Raw genomic sequence first — 20867 nt, forward strand, 5'->3', positions numbered from 1 at the left:
AGCATGGGGTCAGAAAATAAGAATTCCTGTATGGCACGAAGGCCAATGTCATGGGGAATGGAGGTGTATAGGGAGTTGACATCCAAAGACAACCAGGAATAGTTCTCCTGCCAAGCATAGGGAGACAAGAGTTCCATAAGATGTATAGAGTCACGTATGTAAGATGGGAGTTTCTGAGCTAGAGGTTGCAGAAAGGAATCAATGTATAATGAGAAGCCACTGGTTACACTGTTCATAGAGGCAACAATAGGCCTGCCGGGTGGGTGTAATGAATCCTTATGTACCTTTGGTAAATGGTAAAAATAGGGTGTGCTGTAGAAGTCTTTTCGTAGAAAAGCTGCTTCTTTCTTGTCAATGACTAGGTCAGCTGTGGCGTGTGAAATAAGAGTGTCAGCTTCTTCACGAAAAAGGGGGAGGGGGTCACTTGTTAATTTTTTATAGGTATTGGTATCGGCTAGTAATCTCAAGGCTTCAAGTACGTAGGACTGTCTATCCTGGATTACAATGCCTCCACCCTTATCCGCTGGTTTGATTATGAGGTCAGGGTTATTGAGAAAACGTTTAAGAGACGCTCTCTCTCCTGATTTAAGATTAAACTTATGGTGTTTGCTTAGGAGGGCTGACTGTTGGCATAACTGTTGAAATTCGGCAAACACTACTCTATAAAAGGATTCTAAATATGGTCCCTTAGATTTAGTTGGGAAAAATAATGATTTGGGTTTAAAAGATGTATGTATGATAGGAGGTGAAGTGACAAGGTGTTGAGTGAGTAAATGAAAATCAAGCTCAGAATTAAACTCACCAGAATCTGTGAGCAATAAGCTCCTGTGGGACGTGTCATGAAGGGAAAGATTTAGTGTGGTCTCATTGGAGATGGAGAGGGGTGAAGACTCTGTCAACTCCGGTGTCTCCTTAAGAGATTGTATATGGTAAAATCTCTTGAGGGTAAGGTTCCTAATGAATTTATTAAGATCTTTAAATAATTGAAATGGGTTGGGTTGAATAGTGGGAGAGAAGGTAAGGCCCCTACTCAATAATGCAGAATCTTCAGGAGACAATATGTGAGAGGACAGATTAAATAACTTTATAGTTTTTGCTGTTTGGCACTCAGGGTGATGTTTTCTACGTCCTCCCCTGCATCCTCGTCTATGTGTTTTCTTTTTAGCCGGTGTTTGGAGTGGGGACCCTTTTCTAAAAAAGGCGAGAATGACAGTGAGGTAGAGTATAATGGTATTTCATCTCTATTAAAATCACCTAAAATTAAGTCGAATGGGGTAGGTGAGGGAACGTCCGGAGCACCAAGAGTAGTACCTACATTCAAAGAATGAGAGGTGGAACTGGATGCAATACCAAAATTGGTAATACATGGTACAACAGTATTATCAGTATTGTAAGTGCTGGATATTTTTATGTTTTACAATTAAAAGCAGTATACTCAGAGGCGCTTTTCTCTTTTGTTTTTCTCCTGCATATATTGAGCTGGCTTCGCTCCTGGATAGCAGCCCTGATCTACTGCCTTCATCTACAACAGTTCTTCACTGTCATCAACTATAGCCTTTTCGGCACCCTGCTGGGACTGAACCTTTCATGGACTCTTGAACATTTATACCATATATCTCCAATGTGGTTTGTGATTTTAATCTTAATTTAATTGACCATTTAATTCTATTATTATTTTTATTTTTAATTTTTAACCCTTCGTTGATTGTTTTGTGCAAACACCCTGAGCGCTGTACTCCATCCATTTTTTCGGGTTTAATTAGATGACGTTCATATTTGCCTGGCATCCAGCTTCATCCATTTATAACATATTGGTTGTGGTTATCACAACTCCTGACTTTCTGTGCCGCTCTGAATCACTGCAAAATCTACTGTCTGCTTTGGGCGTCTGTTCATCACACAATGCTGATAGATAAAAAGACTACCGAGGGCATTCTGACCTGACTGTATGCTACAGTGAAATAGAGTTTACTGCGGTGCAGATTACATAAATGGCAGAAGAGATGCAATTTTAACACCAAGGAATATACTTACAAAAACTCTGTTCTGAATAAAATATGCGGTGAATACATGTAATTATAGCATCCACAGAAGTCACGCCTAAGAACTCTGCAATCATTAACTCTAGCTTGCAGGTGCTCCGTCCTGCAGGGTCCATTCCTCCCACATACAATTCAGCAAAGTTCTGAAAGGACAATGTAGGCAGGTGTTTGGCTGCAGTAGATCTGCCAACCTGAAGGTGGTACTGTGCTGTTCCTTTAGGCATATCAGACGACTACTGAGGACTAATTTGTCCCATATTATGGACTCCAGGCAGCCATCTTGGGTAGGTTGTCATCTTTTATTAAACATCAAAATCCTGCAAGACTTGGGCAACCATCTTGACACAGAAGTGCTTAAATAGCAGATTCTGTGCCATTTGCTGCACACGCAGTGTGGAAGTCAGGGACAGAGCCCCACTGGTTAAAGTGGTTGTACACTCTTCCATATACCAACTGAAGTAACTGGCCTCATGTTATACATAGAGCTGAAACAAATGATCCTACATAAGTTGTTCCTGTTTATCTACAGCTGTCCTCCACCTACAGCCATTCAAAGTGCAGAATTGACACAGGATTTCTCAGTGCTAAAAAGAAGGGGGCAGAGAGCTGAAGTTACATCAGTGAGGAGAGCTCTGAGAGGGAAAGGACACACTCCCCTTCACACAGCACACAGGAGCACAGCTGAGGCTGTCAATCTGATGGAGCTCCCTTTTCACGTCACAATTTTTCTCTTGGTATCGGGAAAACTTGTCAGAAGTGACTCGTGCTGATAGCAGAGGAATGAGGCAACAGACAGAAATTATACTTAGTGTTTATTTAATGTCTGACCAGCCGCTGCAGATATTCTGTGGCAGGGTGGTTCTATTGCACAAAGCGATGTACTGGTATGGCGCTTCGTGCAATAGCTATAGCAGACCCATGGCTCGTCGCCGGAGCCGATGTGTGTGGCCGCGATGTCCGTCGGCCATGCGCAATCGCTACACAGAGAGGCAGAACAGGGATCTGCCAGTGTAAACAAAGCAGATCCTGTTCTGACAGGGCAGTGGAGAGAGATCATCTCTTCCTAGTGATCAGGAACAGCGATCTCTCTCTCTACTCCTAGTCAGTCCACTCCCCCCACAGTTAGAAACACCTCCCTAGGGAACACTTAAAACCTTGATTGCCCCAAGTGTTAAGCCCCTCCCTGCCAGTGTCATTTATACAGTGATCAGTGGCTCCTCTTAGCTCTGATCACTGGTCCGAAAAAAAATTCAACAGTGTCCGATCTTTCTGCCGCAATCCCGCAAAAAATTACTGATTAGTGAAAAAAAAAATAATAATAAAAGATGCCATAAATCTATCCCCTATTTTGTAGAAGCTATAACGTTTCCCAAACCAATCAATATTACCATTTTATTTTACCAAAAATATTGGCCTAAACCGATTAAATTTTTTTTTATATGGGATATTAATTAGAGCTGCACTATTCTGGCTAAAATGAGAATCACGATTTTTTGCTTATAATAAAGATCACGATTCTCGCGCCGTAACATCAGCTTTCACAATATACAAAAAAATTGGGCTAACTTTACTGTTTAGTTTTTTTTTATTATTCATTGAAGTGTATTTTTTCCCCAAAAAATTGAATTTGAAAGACCGCTGCGCAAATACAGCGTGACATAAAATATTGGAACAATCACCATTTTATACCCTAGGGTCTCTACTAAAATATATATATATATATATATATATATATATATATATATATATATATATATATATATATATATATATATATATATATATATTAGTGCTGTCAAGCGATTAAAATTTCTAATCGCGATTAATCGCATTAATGTCATAGTTAACTCACGATTAATCGCGCGATTAAGGAGGTTCACCCTTTAAAACATTTTTTTTTTTGTTTTCTTATTTATTTATTTATTTTTTATAATATTAAATTGTGTTTTTTTATTTTTTTACATTTTGATCACTTTTATTGCTGTCACAAGGAATGTAAACATCCCTTGTGACAGCAATAGGTGGTGACAGGTACTCTTTATGGAGGGATCGGGGGTCTAAAAGACCTCCGAGCCCTCCTTTGCACTTCAAAGTATTCAGATCGCCGAAAACGGCGATTCTGAATACTGTGTACTTTTTTAAATCCGGCGCCATTGGCAGCCGAGAAACCCGGAAGTGACGTCATGACGCCGCTTCCGTGGTTTCAATGCGGAGACTGAATCAAAGCCGCTTACGGCTTAGTGTCAGTCTCCAACCTGGACACAGAAGGTGGCGGATCTAGGATCCGGTCTCCCGGTGGGACGGGAGGCCCGGTCAGAGCGGCGAAAGGCGGCGGGAGGGGGGGGATGTCCCCTCCCGCTCCTCCGGCATAACAACCGAGCGGCTTTTAGCCGCATCGGTTGTTATGTTTGGATAGCCGATCGCCCGCTCTAAACAACGGTACCGGGATGATGCTTGCGGCTATATATATATATATAAGTAATTTTCTAGAAATTTTTTTGACAGCTGAGAAAGCAGAGAACTCTCTACACTTGTTACATGAATGAATTGGTAAATTCTGCATAGAGATCGTGAAGGGGGTTAAATCGAGGTCGCAATTTTTTTTTAACGATTATTTGTGTAGCTCTAATATTTATTATAGCAAAAAGTTAAAAATATTGTTTTTTTTATTAAATTGTGTTTTTTTTTTTGTTTATAGCGCAAAAAATAAAAACTGCAGAGGTGATCAAATACCACCAAAAGAAACCTCTATTTGTGGGAAAAAAAGGACGTCAATTTTATTTGGGTACTGCGTCGCACGACTACGCAATTTTCAGTTAAAGCGATGCAGTGCTGTATCACAAAAAATGGCCTCACAAATATGAAAAGGGCAATATGAGAAATGGTAAAAAAACGGGCCTGTTTTTTTACCATTTCTCATATTGCCCTTTTTATATTTGTGATCACTTTTATTGTATTTGCTGGTTTTATTCTAATAAAACCCCAAAATCTTTTTTGACCTGCACCATTGGGGTTGTGTTTTCCTTCTCTCCCCCATACATTGTTTGGAGTCTTCCATTCTACTCCATCCACCCCTCAAGGGGTTCACCTTTATCCTTCCCATCCACCGTTGAGCGGACATCTTGGGACAATCAGGACATCCATCCGGGATATCGTGCATCCATGACCCTCCACTGATGACCTCTTCCATCTGCGATCCAGTCTGAGGAAGCCGAGCTGAGTACGCCCCGTGAGTGTCCATGCCTGATTGATCTACTGTCGCTGACAGGTAGATACAAGCTTTCTGGTAAGCGCAATTTCATCTCTATTTTGAAAGTGACCCGTTTTCTGTGAGGATCCACGTTGTCATTCCATTATCCATTCATCTCACCGTTTTTTGGTGGACTTTTTAGTGTTATATAATTTTTGATAGTGTTTTCTTCAACACTAGTTTATTCATTTATTATTGCTATTTGTGTGTTTTTTTGTCACCATATCACTGTTTTAGCACAGTGATTATTGATTTAATATTTTCCAAGAGAAATCATTGTCTTTATGGTATCACAGCGCTACATTTTCTTTTTCACAATAGCACCCTGTGGCCTTTTAAACAGTTTGGTTGTAGGTCCCAACCATTTTGTCTTCATGCTGCAGCCATCAATCACGAGTTTCTTGCTCCAAGGTGTGAATCTTGCCTACCAGAGTAGGATCGTGGATACAGATTTGCCACTTCCTTGTGGTTGGTACAGAGTAGTATATGACTTATGATTCAAAATTAGGACCTTGATCAGACATAATCTGTTTCAGACAGGCATAGGGCTGTACTGCGCAAGTCCAAAAATACCTAGCCATGGTGACAACGGTCTGATCTTGTTTGGGCATCACAGTGGCAAATTTGAAAAGGTTATCTACAAAACACCGAAGTGTAATGATATCCAGAGGATGTCTCTGCCATCTTGGATGTCTTGGAACCGGCCAATCCAGGCTTGTCCAAACAGTTGATGGTAGGAAGTAAAGTCCATGGTGGTCACCTGAGACTTAATGTAAACTAAGCAGTTTGCCTGATGGCCATTTAAAGCCACACATACCACCGGACAGAATAAGATAATTGTAGAAGCCATGTCTGGGACAAGATTAAGTAGTTCCTGCGGGTTGCCCATTTTCCCCTTGTCAGCAATTCCTTTTGACACGTCCTCTTCGACCACACCATCAAACACTTCTGATCTATGTTGGGGTCCATGTGGACCCAGTTCTAGTTCTTAAAAGCATATACTTCTTGGTCAAATCTCTAACAGCCCTTTCGAAAGTGGATATAGGAGAGGGAGCAGCCTCTTCCTTCCTCGACAATTACCATATGTCTCCATTCGTGACCATCACACGGGCTTCCATCTCCTCCTGCTCTAGAACTACTGTTTCTTCAAGGATAGCAATACCAATGCATCAGCTTTAACATGGTCTTTCAGCACCCATTTAAGTGGACCATACAGGGGCAAAACGAGTATGGCTCTCCTAGCATTGCCCTCCAGCGAGTTAATTGACAGATCAGAGGGGTGTGTCATGAGCACTTGAAACAAGCGAGCCATACTCTCTAGCCTTTCTGCCTAATCTGTCAGGGGAATGTTTGTGTCATTATCACTGCCAAAGCTGCTCCCAAAGGTACCATGATAACAACTCAAGCTGCACCCACTGTTGAGGATGGATTTTCCAATCCTGCCAACTACGCCAAGTGTCAGCGTGGCCTCACCTGTATACCCGTGAATTGAGAGGAGCCAACACATGTTAATATTCAAACGTTGTTTATATTGTAGAAATATTGTAGGCACAGATATGAGCTTTTGTCCCCATCTGTCACCTTTTCTGGACAGTTCAGTCTGCATGTAAAAGTAAAGTAAAATATAAAAGGAATTTATAAGATAGTGAGGTATTAGATTGTACGCTCTCATGAGCAAGGCCCTCCTAACCCTCTTGTATTGAATTGTATCAAAACGGTACTGTCTCCCTTATATTGTAAAGCTCTATGTAAACTGTTGGTGCCATATAAATCCTAAATAATAATAATAAAAAAAATAATAGAAACTGCTATCAATACATGTATAAACTACATACATACATACATCTGATTATTACATGCAACACCCGAGCATACAACATTTAAATATCCAGAAGAATATATGGTACTAAATATTGGGTAATTCAGCATATACCTAAATAAAAGATGTAAGATATTGCATCTTACATCTATGAATTTCTTTTCTTTTCTGAGCAGCAAAGATGAACTTACAATTTCAGTAAACTCAAACTTGAGAGAAAAATATGGAGGACATAGGCTTTCTGCTTTTACCTCTGCTGGTTTGAACTCCTCTATTCCGCCATCCAGCTTCTGTTTAAGTGCACTGTTTATCTGCTTAGCATTCTGAACCTTGAAATGTAAGCAAAAGATGCATTTAGAAAATCAATAGGAGAATCAGTATAAAGCATTACATTTTATTTTTTCAATTTGAATTAGTTTCAAACTTTTAGCATGTTACCTTTTTTTCCTCCAAGTCTGTTGTGTCTCAAAAATGTAAAAAAGGATAAACTGAGAGAAATGCATAAACATAGCAGCACCAGACCAATTTCAGAAAAACTTGTCAGCACATATTTCTTGCTGCAGAATCTTTCACCCCACTGGTGTTGAGCCCTTCCAAGCCATTTACTTTGGTCACCATTTCCACAAACTTAGGCACACCTATGCCTATCCACCTTGTATGAAAATGACAAAACTTACAGACAGGTCCTTCAGATACTGCATGGGGGCTGCCCATGGGGAAGTGAAGACGGCCCTGGAATTACAGAATCTACAGTGAGAGGTATCTGCTGACAGTTAACTTCTACTGTTGTTACTGTAGTCGCTGTACTAGCAAACATAAGCCTTTTATGACACAAAAGGTCTGTGACTATAAATGCAGTCTTCTGGTGAGTCTGGAGGGGATAACAGACAGTTATATATATATACATACACACACAGCAGTATGTATAATATGGCATATTGTATAAACAGATATTAAACAAAAAAAAAATATGGCATATTGTACAGACTGGAGCTATCTGCAGTAAGTTACGCACAGTCAAAGGAGTTGAGCAGGCATAGTGTAAAGCAGGGGTAGGTAGGTAACCCTGGAGTGGTAAGTGTGAACATGGAAGAAATCAAAGATCATCAGGGTGCAAAAAAAATAATGTCAATTTTACTTTAAATTCCCATGATACCCCATGCCAGCATTTTTCCCTGAATGAGTATTGTCAGTTTAGAGCTCACATAAAAAAAAAAAGTACTACCTGACGTTTTAATGATATTAGTTCCATGTCCAGTTGCCGAAGAACAGTATTGGCGGCATTGGGGCTACATGACACAGCTACAACATCCTCTTTGCCTATGAACATGCCCTTCGGAGGTCGGCACTTGGACCGCTGAGAGTGGTGGCGATGCTGCAAACTTTGGTATTCTCTTCTGCCAAGTGCAACTTTTACTGGCTGAATACAGGAGTCCGGGGTCGCCTGGAGAAAAGAGAAAGATATATATTTCCAGCCATAATTAGCTATTGTCTGTAAACACAAAAATGTTCTAGAAAATTATGTTACCATAGAATGGCTGCTCTCTCAAACTACATATACATGTCACTCAGGTGGAGTTAACCACTTTTTACCCCTTTCATGACCAGGCCATTTTTTTTGGAATACTTACCTGAGCCCCATCTCTGTCCACAAGTGTCTTGGCTGTCCAAACTCTCCTCCTGATTGGCTGAGACACAGCAGCAGTGCCACTTGCTCCCACTGCTGTCAATCAAGGTCTGTTAGTCAATCAGGAGAGAGAGGGGTGTGGCCAGGTTGGGGCTCTGTGTATGAATGGACACAGAGAACCAAGACTCGGCTCAGATCCCCCCATAGCAAGCTTCTTGCTGTGGGGACACTCAACAGGAAGGAGGGGCCAGGAGCACAGAGGAGGGATCCGAGAAGAGGAGGATTTGTGCAAATGCAACTGTACAGGGCAGGTTAGTATAACATGTTTGTTATTTAAAAATAAAATAAGACTTTACAAGAGGCACAAGAAGACTTGTGACACTTTGAGACTGATGAGATTGTCCACGGCATCGAGTCTCTAAAACCCAGATGTGCTCCTTGAAGGAGCATGGAGGACTAGGGGAACCAGATTTTTCAAAATATTATCTCACAGACCATTTGTGACACTTAGCCTCATAGGACAATCTACTATTCTACAGCGCTAGAGAAATGCGAGCATTCGAGTGGAAATTTTGAGGGCTGATATACAGTATATATTTATGCAGTATAATGAGGTAAGTCATCAATATTTCTTGGGACAATGTAATAATAGCTGGCTAAACAATAAGCTCTTCAGACCTTTTGACAAGGTTTTCGATTAAGCAACCTGGTTATTAAAACTTGGGAAGTAGTCCAATTTACTCACCAGTTTCTTGATTTTTTTTTGGGGGGGGGGGGGGGGGGTTGTTATAATAACTTTACTTACCTCTTTCTTGGCTTCTTTTTTTGGATCATAATCGCTATCATTTGCATCCTTAGGACTTGCAGGCTCCACATCTTCATCACTGAGTATAAACAAAGTTTTAGTTTGGTCCATTTTTTTTCTACGCATGATTCACACAACCATGATACAACCTGACAAAATGATGGTTAAAATCAGAACTTCAGGCAAAAAAGCTGTTCAGCTAATCTTATCATCCACTAACCTCCACCACACTGCACAGCTAGTCAGGTGAAAGCACATATTATTGGTTCAGCATTAGATCTTTCCCTTTTTCCAGAGCACTACATAAACAGTTGGCACTATATAAATGCTGTATAATAATAATAATGTTGATTCACACTCTAATGTACACACGATAATTTTTCGGCATGAAAAAAAAAAGGCGTTTTTCGGCATGTAGAAAAAACAAAGTTTTTCCAACTTCATCATTAAAACGACGTTGCCCACACACCATCGTTTTTTAAAAATTCTCTAGCAAAGCGTGGTGACGTACAACACGTACGACGGCACTATAAAGGGGAAGTTCCATGCGGATGACGCCACCCTTGGGGCTGCTTTAGCTGATTCCGTGTTAGTAAAAGACGATTCGCGCTTTTTTGTCTGTTACAGCGTGATGAATGTGCTTACTCCATTATGAATGGTAGTTTTACCAGAACGAGCGCTCCCATCTCATAACTTGCTTCTGAGCATGCACAGGTTTTTAACGTCGTTTTAGCCCACACACGATCATTTTTTACAACCCGAAAAATGACATTGTTTAAAACGTCGTTAAAAAATGCAGCATGCTCGAAATTTTTTTTTTCGTTTTTCAGAAGTCGAAAAAGGATGTGAAGCCCACACACGATCATTTTAAATAAAACATTTTTAAGGCTAGGTTCACATCTATGCGAATTGAGTGCGGTTTAAACCGTATCTAATTCGCAGGACATTTCAAAATACATTGTTTTCAATGAGGCTGGTTCACATATGTGCGATGCATTCGCACTGCGTATTGCCTCCAAACCGCATGCGGTTTTTATGTCTTGCGGTGCGGCTCAGGTGCGAATTCAGTCCCATTATCTTCTATGGGTACGCATCTAATTCGCACATGTGTTCAGTTCTTTGCAGGAGTTTCTCTCATTCAGCTCAATACAATTCTCCCCCACTCTCCTCTCACCCGGAAGTTCTCCCAGGTCTCCAAATTCGCACCTGATCTGCAGCTAAACCGCAGTTGATCTGCAGAACACCCTCTAGAGAAATCTGCAACGACAACGCAGCTCAAAAAAGCAACGCACTAGTGTGATTCCGGCCTAAAACAACTTTTTTTAATGCCGAAAAATGAGCGTGTGTACGTGGCATAAGGCCCCATGCAGACTAGACCTGGTTCACACCTATGCTTTTTTTTTTGCGTGTTTTAAGTTTTGCAGAAACACACTACAGTCCATTTAACAAGATTTCCTTTGAATGTAGTTCACATCTGTGCATATTATGGAAAGGGTCAGGGACTATTCTCCTGGTTTTTGGTTCCATAGACTTCAATGGATGAAAAGCATGTATTAAAAAATGCAAAATGCACCTGGAATATGCAAACTGCAACCTGCATAGGTGTGAATCGGGCTTTAGGCCCTGTTCACACTGCTGCGAATTCTATTGAGAATTTGAGCCGTTGCGATTTCTCAAATTCGCAAGTCATTAAAATAACATTGTTTTCCTTTAGTGCAGTTCACATCAGTGCGGTGCAAATCTAAGCTGCGGGAAAAAAGGATCCTGTGTGAGTGTGATCCATGTGCGATGCAAATTCAGCTCTATAGACTGGCATTCCCTAAAATCACGCAGTAAGTTCGTGGCAAAATCGCGGTAATTGTGGTAAGATCGCGCAATTTTGATTCGCAGGAGTATGAACCTAGCCTTCAGCCCTGGTTCACACTGGGCTGCGGGAGTGAAGCCGTGCGAGTTCAGCTGAACTCGCACGATTTCACTCCCGCCGGCAGTCCCGATTTCGGCCGCGATTTAAGAGACATCTGTGCAGGTTTCTGCACAGATGTCTATGTAAATCGCAAAAAGTAGTACAAGAACTACTTTTTGAAATCGGTGCAGCGCCGCAGATGCGGCGTCGCACCGATTAGGACGGCGCCATTGCCGACAATTGGAGGCATTTGAGATGCGATTTCACATGTGAAATCGCATCTCAAATCGAATGAAATCGCACCCAGTGTGAACCTGGGCTCAAGGACATTTCACATTTTATTTTTTAGCTTCTAAACACCCCTCCATGTTAGCATAGGCGTTTGCAGGCAATTAGAGGCAGGGGCGATTACAGTCAGAAACAAAGAAACACATCACTTATGGTTCAGAAGAGGAGTGTTTCAGCAGAAAGTACGCCCAACACTCTAAATGCAAGGTATATGTAGAGCTTGAGAATTCATGTATTTCAATGGCCAGAATAAATGATTATTCTGGCCAATGGAATGAATGAACGTCCAAACGATTGACTCTCGTAAACGTGTTTTTACACTGCTTTTCTACTGCCAGGAGAAAAAGGATTCAGAAGAGCTGGGCAAACATCTGGTGTACTTTACAAGTCCTTTGACAGGTTCTCTTAACTGTTTGCCTGAATACACTTTTCAGGAACATGCAGTCATTGTATAGTATTTGGAATGTATATCTGAACACAATCAAATCACAGGAAATCTCTAATGATCTTGCAACCTACTAGGAATACTCATTTTCTATGGTATCAATATGCTCTCAGTCTCTGACCTAGTGTATCTGTAGGTTGCAAAGTCAAGAGTGAAGTCATTGGCCTGGATTCAGAAAAGAGATACGACGGCGTATCTTCATTGTGAAGGACTTTTATGCAATTGCCTATATGCTTCAGTTTAATTCTCTCCCTGCTATTTTAATGTCTGTGTGTTATGTGTAGAAGGTGATTTTATGTGGACTCGAGTGACTCATTCCTCTGCATAACAGACTGTTGAAAGGCTAATGTCCCATCACCAGCCAGCTCTCTATTCTAAAGGGTAATTGATCTATTGTGTGTGTGAAGAAGACCTGTGTTTACCCTTAAGAGATGTGTATTGTATCGTCAGGCTAAATGATTAGATAATTGGCTCATGTTAATTATTCTGATTGCTTCATTGTAGTAATTAACTTCACTGATGTCATTAGCTAAAGAAATGTGTCTTCAGGGTCGGCACCAGAGTGTCTACCTATAATCTGTATGGGAGCCCAGTGTGTGGAAAGGGGGTGGAGATTTCATTGTTCTTTGATTGATGATTAGCTTGTAAACTGTATATAACTAGGAGAATGCTGCCATTAAAGTGAGTCTTGTTCCAGCATTAAGCTTTGGCTCATGTGTGGATTATTCGGCGATTCCAGGGAGTTCTACTCGTGGAATATTGGGTGATTTTCTTTTATGGGAAGAAGGGAATGCTTGATGGGTATATGTTCTACTACCGTCACATTCATCTTCTGCAATTTTCAGCGGCTCCGTTGTGCTCCGTACTGCGCAAGCGCTGCGCCTGCGCAGTACAGAGAGGGCATTATCCGCCGGGGGACCTTTCTCGGCAGGACACCAGCACCCATACACTTCCTGGTTTTCGTGCAGCTGACTACCCAGCATGCACTTAATGTTCTTGCTTCTGTGCAGTATAGACAGTGAGTGGTGCACATTATAGTTAACAGGTTTTCATATCAACAACAGCACCGGCGGAAGTTTCCAAGCAGAGGAGAGTGTAAGGGCATGTCATCCAAAAAAGAGGATGCCCATTGACTTCTAGGATTATTGACATAGATATCCAAGGGTGTCAACAGGACATCCTTGATGACGTAAATTTCCGCAGCACTGGACTGGCTCAGAAGCGGTGGGAATTTTGAACCAAAAAAAAAAGCAGCTTCGCTGTAAATAAGACACATAAACTATTCACCAATAAAATGAGGTTGCCACCAATAGCCCCTGTTTGGACCACATTTACCCTCAATTTTTGATCACAGTAACTAAGTAACTAGAATGGTGCTGGAAGCCCCTGCCAAAATACTCATTACAATTTGGTTGTAAAGTGCATAAGACTTGGTGATGGGGCATCAATAGACCAACCATTATTATTATATAATATAAACAGTGGCCCAAGGACCAAACTATTTTCTTTGCTTACAGCATGAACAAAAGGAAGATCAGCAGAAAGAGTGATTATGAGGAATGACACAGGTCTTCATTTATACACATCAAAGTTGACAAGATCAGTGGACAATACCTTTCTCCATTGTTGTTTTTACTGGCCAACTTCCGTGCCTGTCTGTCCATTAAACTTGTCCGGGATCGTGTTTTTTTCCATGAATAGTAGTATTTCACAAGGCTAGCTATTGTTTTATCTGGAAGCTAAAAGTAAAGGGTTAATTCAACAGAGATTAAACAAAAAGTGATACTACATACTGTACTTGAAATATTTTTAGACTGGTTTACCATTATGTATATAATATGTTATGTCTCGGTATATGAAGTCATCATATGATCACACTGCGAAGTCTTACCATTTGTTGAATCCTATGGAAACTCTTCCCATGGAAACTGAATGCTTGTTCAAAGAGAACTTTGTCTTCCACTGTCCATTCATCAGGGAAAGGTGTAAAGTTGGGCAGGTCAGCGAGGGATTTCTCAATGTTGTGCTTGTGCCAGAAGAGCATGCCGAGGGCCTTTACAGAAAATACAAAGAACCTTTAATAATTCAGGCCACCTACCTCAAACTATGCAGGCATTAAAAGACAAAACTTGTCCGCATAACAGATTACCATTTCAAAATTTGACCTACAATGCTTTTGGTAAAAGCCAGCTTAGCTATATGGTGTCTCTTTAATCTAACTGCCTTTCACAAATGCAGAGAATTGGGTTTTAATTCCTTGGTTTCTCACATTTTCTCTTCCTCAGCATATTACAGCTGAGCTGGTCTAACCCAAGTCATCATTAACACTCAAGCCTCATTTCATCTGATCCTCACTGCTAACATTTTCCAAAAAAAAACAAAAAACAATCGCCTTATAAATACTTGTTTTTTTCTAAGCGGTCAAGTGACCACAAAGCTCCGCCTTATCCCCTTCTTCTCTCTGCGGCTGGTGGACGGGACTCTTCACCTCGACAAGGAAGGGAGCTTTGGATTCTGGTGGGATGACGTCACTGCTACGGGGAATTCAGAACTGCTGTTGGAATTGTCAAAGTACACAGTGCTTAGGAAAAACATAAAAAACAGATATTCATAAAGCGACTTACTGGAAAATGTAAGCAGAGAGAATCAAAGGAAAGGAGAAGCATAATTTCTACTTTAAAGAAAAAACGTAGCCATTAAGGTAAAAAAATATTAGCTCATTAAAAAAGATGAACTAAAAAAAAAAAAGGGAAGCTCTTGTGGCAATACTCATCTTAAATTTAGAGTTGTCCCTTCCGCCACTAGATATATTCAGTCTTCCAGGTTGGGTGACGGCAAGCACAATGCAACCCACTTTCTCTGAGGCTACCATGGCCCCTCCCTCCGCCAGTGACTAAACAATGAAGGAGAAGCAGCAAAGTGATGAGTTTATCCCTGTGTCACTCCGCCTATCAGTATGTTTCTTGTCAGCACATGAACTGATTGGCTACTTGTGCTGCTTCATCCTCTCACACTTGAGCGTAATACAGGGACTTCAAGAGGCTTATTCCAGGTCAAATTCAGGTACTTACGCTGCTTGTATTTCAAAAATACATTTAATGGTGTTATTAATGAATGCAAAGCTGCTTTAATTTGTGTCTTTCACATCTCCTTGGAGTTGGACTTTAACCAATATAAGGCGGCTCATCACATCACAGAAAGCTGCAAACCAAACACAAAAATAAACACAAAATACTTACAAATCAATATAGCAAACACAATTACAAACATACCTGTTCCACGTTGTAGCCGTGTTTTTCTTTTGCGATTGCAATATACTCATCCACTGTTTAAAATAAATGTACACGTTTAGATACCATTACCAGTATGTGAAATGATAGCACAGTACAGCATCGCCTTTCAAGGGCACAACATTTTCCAGTCTTTGACAACCTTCCCTTAAAGGCATTGTACCCTTTCCATTGTTTTTGTTGTTGACTAGGTATTCGTGTATTTCTATTCCCTGTGTTTTTTTGTCTTCCTTACCTACAAATGATCAGTGCTCATGTTGTGACTGTAGTTTGTATGTCATGGCTGATTGATTCCACTATATCCATATATTAATTTGCCTAGCTTGGCCCTACTCATCAAGGGGACAGGACAGCCAGCTTCTTGTTCTGGGTCACAATTCATGATTCACAATTTTCTCTGCTGCATCACAAACGTGGGAGTGCTAATGCAATGAAAACACTTATTTTCCCTTCATTGCTCGGCCTGCTTGTATATGTGTCAGATCCAATTACTAGGCCTGAAGGGCACTAGACTGAGAGACTGTGGGATATGTAGTTTCTTCACAGGAAATGTTATTTCTTACATTACAGACAGAAGCCATACATTAACCTGTGCAGTGTCATGATGACACATGTCACATGTCTCACCACAAACAGAAAGTGCTGACAAAGACAGAAAGTGCTGACAAAGAAATGTGAAGATTTAGGCCCTGTTCACATCTGGCCTGTTGTAATCTCGGGCAGAATATCTGGGATTCTGCCGTGATCCCAAATAACGTGGCAATATGCACCACGCGTGTTTGGTTGCCATTAATTTTCAATGGTACTGAAACGCGGTGTGGTTTTGCCACAATAAATCGTGCAGCAATGGCAGCGAACCGCATCCCGTAAGGCTTGTCGTCCTGAAAGCAGCAGGAGCCTTTTTTGGGTTCCAAGTCTTGAGGCAAAATTCCAGTAAAGAAATTGAACACTGCTCAAGATGTGTGTATACCATCCAAGACAGAGGTCCCCCGCCCGGCTCGCCTCAGAAATCAGCAGGAACAAAAATAAAAATAAAAGGTTGATGGCTACACACTCCGGATGGGCGTCAAAACATTTGTGTATCATATCAAAAGACAAACTCATAACAGCACTATGAGTATGAGAAGATGAATGCTGAAAGCCTTACAGCAAAACTGAACCACATTTAGGTGCCATTGAAAATAAATGAAAGGCAGTTGAACAAAGGTGGTGCATATTGCCATTATTGTGGTGTGATTTGGGATCGAGATTCCAAAAACGCCAGATGTGAACCGGACCTTAATCTACTATAGGCTGTATGTACAGCGCAACAAATGACACCATGAAACTACATGATCAATGTCCAGGAAAATGTATACCGTATTTATCGGCGTATATCGCGCACTATTTTCCCCTTAAAATAAGGGGAAAATCGTGGGTGCGCGATATACGCCGATAGCCGCTTCCCGCGCTCAGTTTGAAATCCTGCGCCGACATATACCGAGTGCAGTACACTCGGGTACATTCGGCCAGGCTCGGCTTTCGCTCGTGCTCACGCATAAACGTCACAGAGCGTGAGCGCGAGCTAAGCCGAGCCTTGCCGAATGTACCCGAGTGTACTGCACTCGGTATATGTCGGCGGAGGCGTTCGAACTGAGCCCGGGGACTCGACGTGAGGCGCGCGCTGGAGAAGCCGGGAGGACACCATCGAGGCCGCAGACGGACGCCGGACCGGACGATGGACGCTGGGAAGACACCAAAACTGTAAGTAATAAAATCATATAACTTTTTTTTTACAGGAATTTCGGGGGCAACATTAGGGGTGCGCGGTATACGCGGGATCGCGTTATACCGCGATAAATACGGTAATTCCTTTAATTAAGGAATGCATGATTTTCAATACTGCCCTCTAAAACGACAGAAAGGCGGCCATGAGATGCTCATTTAAAAAAAGAAAAGGGAATTACTTACACTTCAGATCTGGTATAATATGATAAGGAGACCACACCAACATTCCTCCGCTGTCCTTATCTGTATATTTTGTAGCGCCTTTAACACAAAAACACATAAGTGATAAGTGACGACATCTTTCTCAGTAATCTGTACAAATGTAATTTTACCAAAAGCAGTAACTCTTCTGACATACTAAAAACACAACCGTTAGAGATTTATTCATATAGCTCTGGAGAATATCACCCAAAAAATAAAGATGTAACAACAATCAGAAGGGTGGCACAGTGATTAGCACATACACCTTGCAGCACTGGGTTCCTAAGTTTGAATCCTGACAAGGCCACTATCTGCATGGAGTTTGCATGGGTTTCTTCCGGGTACTCTCATTTCCTCCCACACTCCACAGACATGCCAAGAAGTTAATTAGCTCTTGTTTAAATTGGCACGAATATGTGTGTTCAACTTGGCTATGTTGTTGCACATGTGTTATCACATTCTGCGTATCGGTTCCAAGCCTGAGCAATTAGGAGGGGGTTAAGAAAACATTTAGAGACCTACCTTTGCCAAGGAATATCTATGGAAAAGGTCTTTAAGTGTACAAAACATGGTTACCCATGTGGTACAATGTATTGCAATGCTTGCTTTTTTGTGATGCATTACAGCATGTTAGAACACACTGCAAAAATTAGAACACGCCGTTTTTTTTCAGCACAAGCCAATACAGCGCATTAGTGGTTAATGAAGGCAGACGACACAACACAAATTGCCTTGTTCTGCTCAATGCAGTTGGTGTGAAAGAGTCCTCACTCTTGTGCACCATTTTAGAGTGCAAAACTCAGATCACATAGGTGGTGCCCACCTCCAAATTAACATAGAAGCTGGAGGGGTGAATTCACATTGACGTGGCGGCTGGTGCTCAAATTTTTTTGGGGGGAGGGGGGACAACATCAATTGCAGACTTACTGTGCCAATCAAATGCCGCCACTTGTGCCCATCACATGCAACTACTTGTTCCCCATCAAATGCTGCCACGTGTGCCACATCAAATGCCGCCACTTGTGCAACATTAAATGCCGCCATTTGTGCCCATCAAATGCAGCCACTTGTGCCCATCATATGCAGCCACTTGTGCCACATCAAATGCCACCACTTGTGCCCCATCAAATGCCGCCACTTGTGCCACTTAAAATGCCGCCACTTGTGCCCCATCAAATGCCGCCACTTGTGCCCCATCAAATGCTGCCACTTGTGCCCCATCAAATACTGCCACTTGTGCTCCATCATATGCAGCTACTTGTGCCCCATCCAAAAAATCTCCATAACTGTTTAACATCTACAAAACTATGGTATAGATCAGTGGTCTCCAAACTGTGGCCCTTTGCTTGCTTTTATCTGGCCCTTGGGGCATAATTTACCAAAGATGGGGCACAATTCCTCCCAATGACACCAACGACGGGGCACAACTCCTACCACTGATAACAATGATGGAGCACAATTCCTCACAATGACATCAACAATTGGGACTAATGATAATGCACAATTCCTCCCACTTACATCAACGTTGGGGCACAATTTCTCCCGCTGATGTGGGGACCTTTTCTACTCCCAATGTCAACAGTCTGGCCCCCTTAAAGTCTGAAGGACAGTAAACTGACCCCCTCATTAGAAAGTTTGAAGACCCCTGGTATAGATAATGGAATTTTTATTTTATTTAATATTTTGTGGTACTAAAAGGAAAAAACAACATACTTCAGTGTGCCTTTTGGGCTGTAATCTGATGCGGTCAGACTTTATATTTTGCAAAAGGAATGCAAAACTCCCACTGCTTTAGGCTCTGTAATAACATGGCATGTGTAGTTTGAAGCTTTTAAACTGAACTATGGTTATTTTTCAATGACTATACATATGGAGTAATTGGTCTAACGTTTACCTGAAATAATTTTCGTTAAATGTGACTTTCAGTTGCTGTCTGTATAAAGCAGCCTTTCCCAACCTTTATCCCAATATTCAGGTCTGGGGGGACCCTTGCTAAAAATTATTTTGCATGGTAACTACAGTATGTTGGCCACATTGGTGGTAAATGATAGATGGTTCCCTTACGCTGGTTGGTCAGTGAAACGAATGGCCTGTTACACTGATGGTTGTTGGTGAAGAATGCCTATTGGTTAGTGTAGTGCCCCCATACACTGGGAAGCAGTGGGGAGAATGCTTCTATCACTGGTGGTTAGGGGAAAGAATACCCCCACATTTCAGACAGCAGACATGGTTAATTTTGTCAGTAGTAACTTACCACCAGTAGGAGAAGCTCCACTGACCATATGCCGCTGGTTCTGGCAAGTGCCGCTGGTGCCAGATCTATATGGCCACCATCAGCTGAGAGGTAAATTAACTAGTGATTGAAGTATAATTAAAGGGCAAAACTTTTTTAGTTTTGGATAGAATGGACAAGGATTAAAACACCTGACATTTTTTACTGCTGTCTGTGCCCGTTAGAGAGATTCACTCAAAATCAAAAGTGAAAGTCAAAGAAAATCCCACATTTTGCATTGACATCAGAACACTAAAAGAGGAGAAATCTTTCGAAAGGGGCCATTCATTAAATACAAATTATGATGCTCACTGTGATCACAAGGTACAGACAGGGCCAATCACAGCTAATCACAGTACACACTAAATAAAATATATTCATTTTCATTCAGTAAAAATGGTTGCTTATAACAGTGAAATTCACTGTGCAATGTAAATGTAAAAATTATTAACCACTGGCTGACCGCCCTATAGCAGTCTTACTGCTACAGGACAGCATGTGTGCACCAGATCACGCATATATACGTGATTCTGCACTTCCGCCTGCAGGTTTATTCAAAGCAGAAGCCGATCTGCGGGTGCCGGGCACTCAATGTCCGCCAACACCTGTCAATTGTTGGGCAGAGATGCAGAATGGAACTCTGCCTATGTAAACAAGGCAGAGTTCTGTTCTGCCAGGTGGTAAAGGATGGATTCTGTGTTCCTGCAAAGCAGGAACTTAAATCGATCTCTTTCCTTAGTAAAAGCAGCACATATAGTAAACACAAACACTGGCTAGGCACACAGTTAACCATTAGATTGCCCTAGATGTTTAAACCCTTTCCAGTCAGTCATTAGTACAGTGACTGCATATATTTAGCATTGATCATTGTATTAGTGTCACTGGTTCCCACAAAGTGTCAAAAGTGTCAGTTAGTGTCGCTGATCTCCACCAGTACTAGTATTACAAATAAATAAAAAAATCCAGTATATAGCCCATAGCTTGTAGACGCCATAACGTTTGCCTAAACCAATCAATAAATAAAAAACATGTACCAGAATACATATTGGCCTAACCTTTTGCGGAAATTCAATTTTTTTACATTTTTTATTGGCTATGTTTTATAGCAGGAAGCAAAAAAAATTGGATTTTTATAACAACTTACCTGTAAAATCCTTT

General features: G+C 41.3%; 1 protein-coding gene across 3 annotated transcripts in view; it reads right to left on the reverse strand.

The window, feature by feature from the left end:
• Window positions 1-20867, reverse strand: part of RCOR3 (REST corepressor 3) — a 70370-nt gene that overhangs the window by 32742 nt on the left and 16761 nt on the right. Inside the window, exons 3-9 of one of the 3 annotated variants that reach the window (XM_040351492.1) lie at window positions 17420-17497; window positions 15452-15504; window positions 14071-14232; window positions 13794-13918; window positions 9544-9622; window positions 8337-8555; window positions 7363-7440 (exon numbers count right to left, since the gene is read on the reverse strand). In XM_040351492.1, the coding sequence (XP_040207426.1) occupies window positions 7363-7440; window positions 8337-8555; window positions 9544-9622; window positions 13794-13918; window positions 14071-14232; window positions 15452-15504; window positions 17420-17497 (794 nt within the window). The other 2 variants (XM_040351494.1, XM_040351493.1) reach the window with 2 other exon arrangements.

The sequence above is a fragment of the Rana temporaria genome, chromosome 4 (genome assembly GCF_905171775.1).
Source record: "Rana temporaria chromosome 4, aRanTem1.1, whole genome shotgun sequence".
Taxonomy (NCBI): Eukaryota; Metazoa; Chordata; class Amphibia; order Anura; family Ranidae; genus Rana; species Rana temporaria.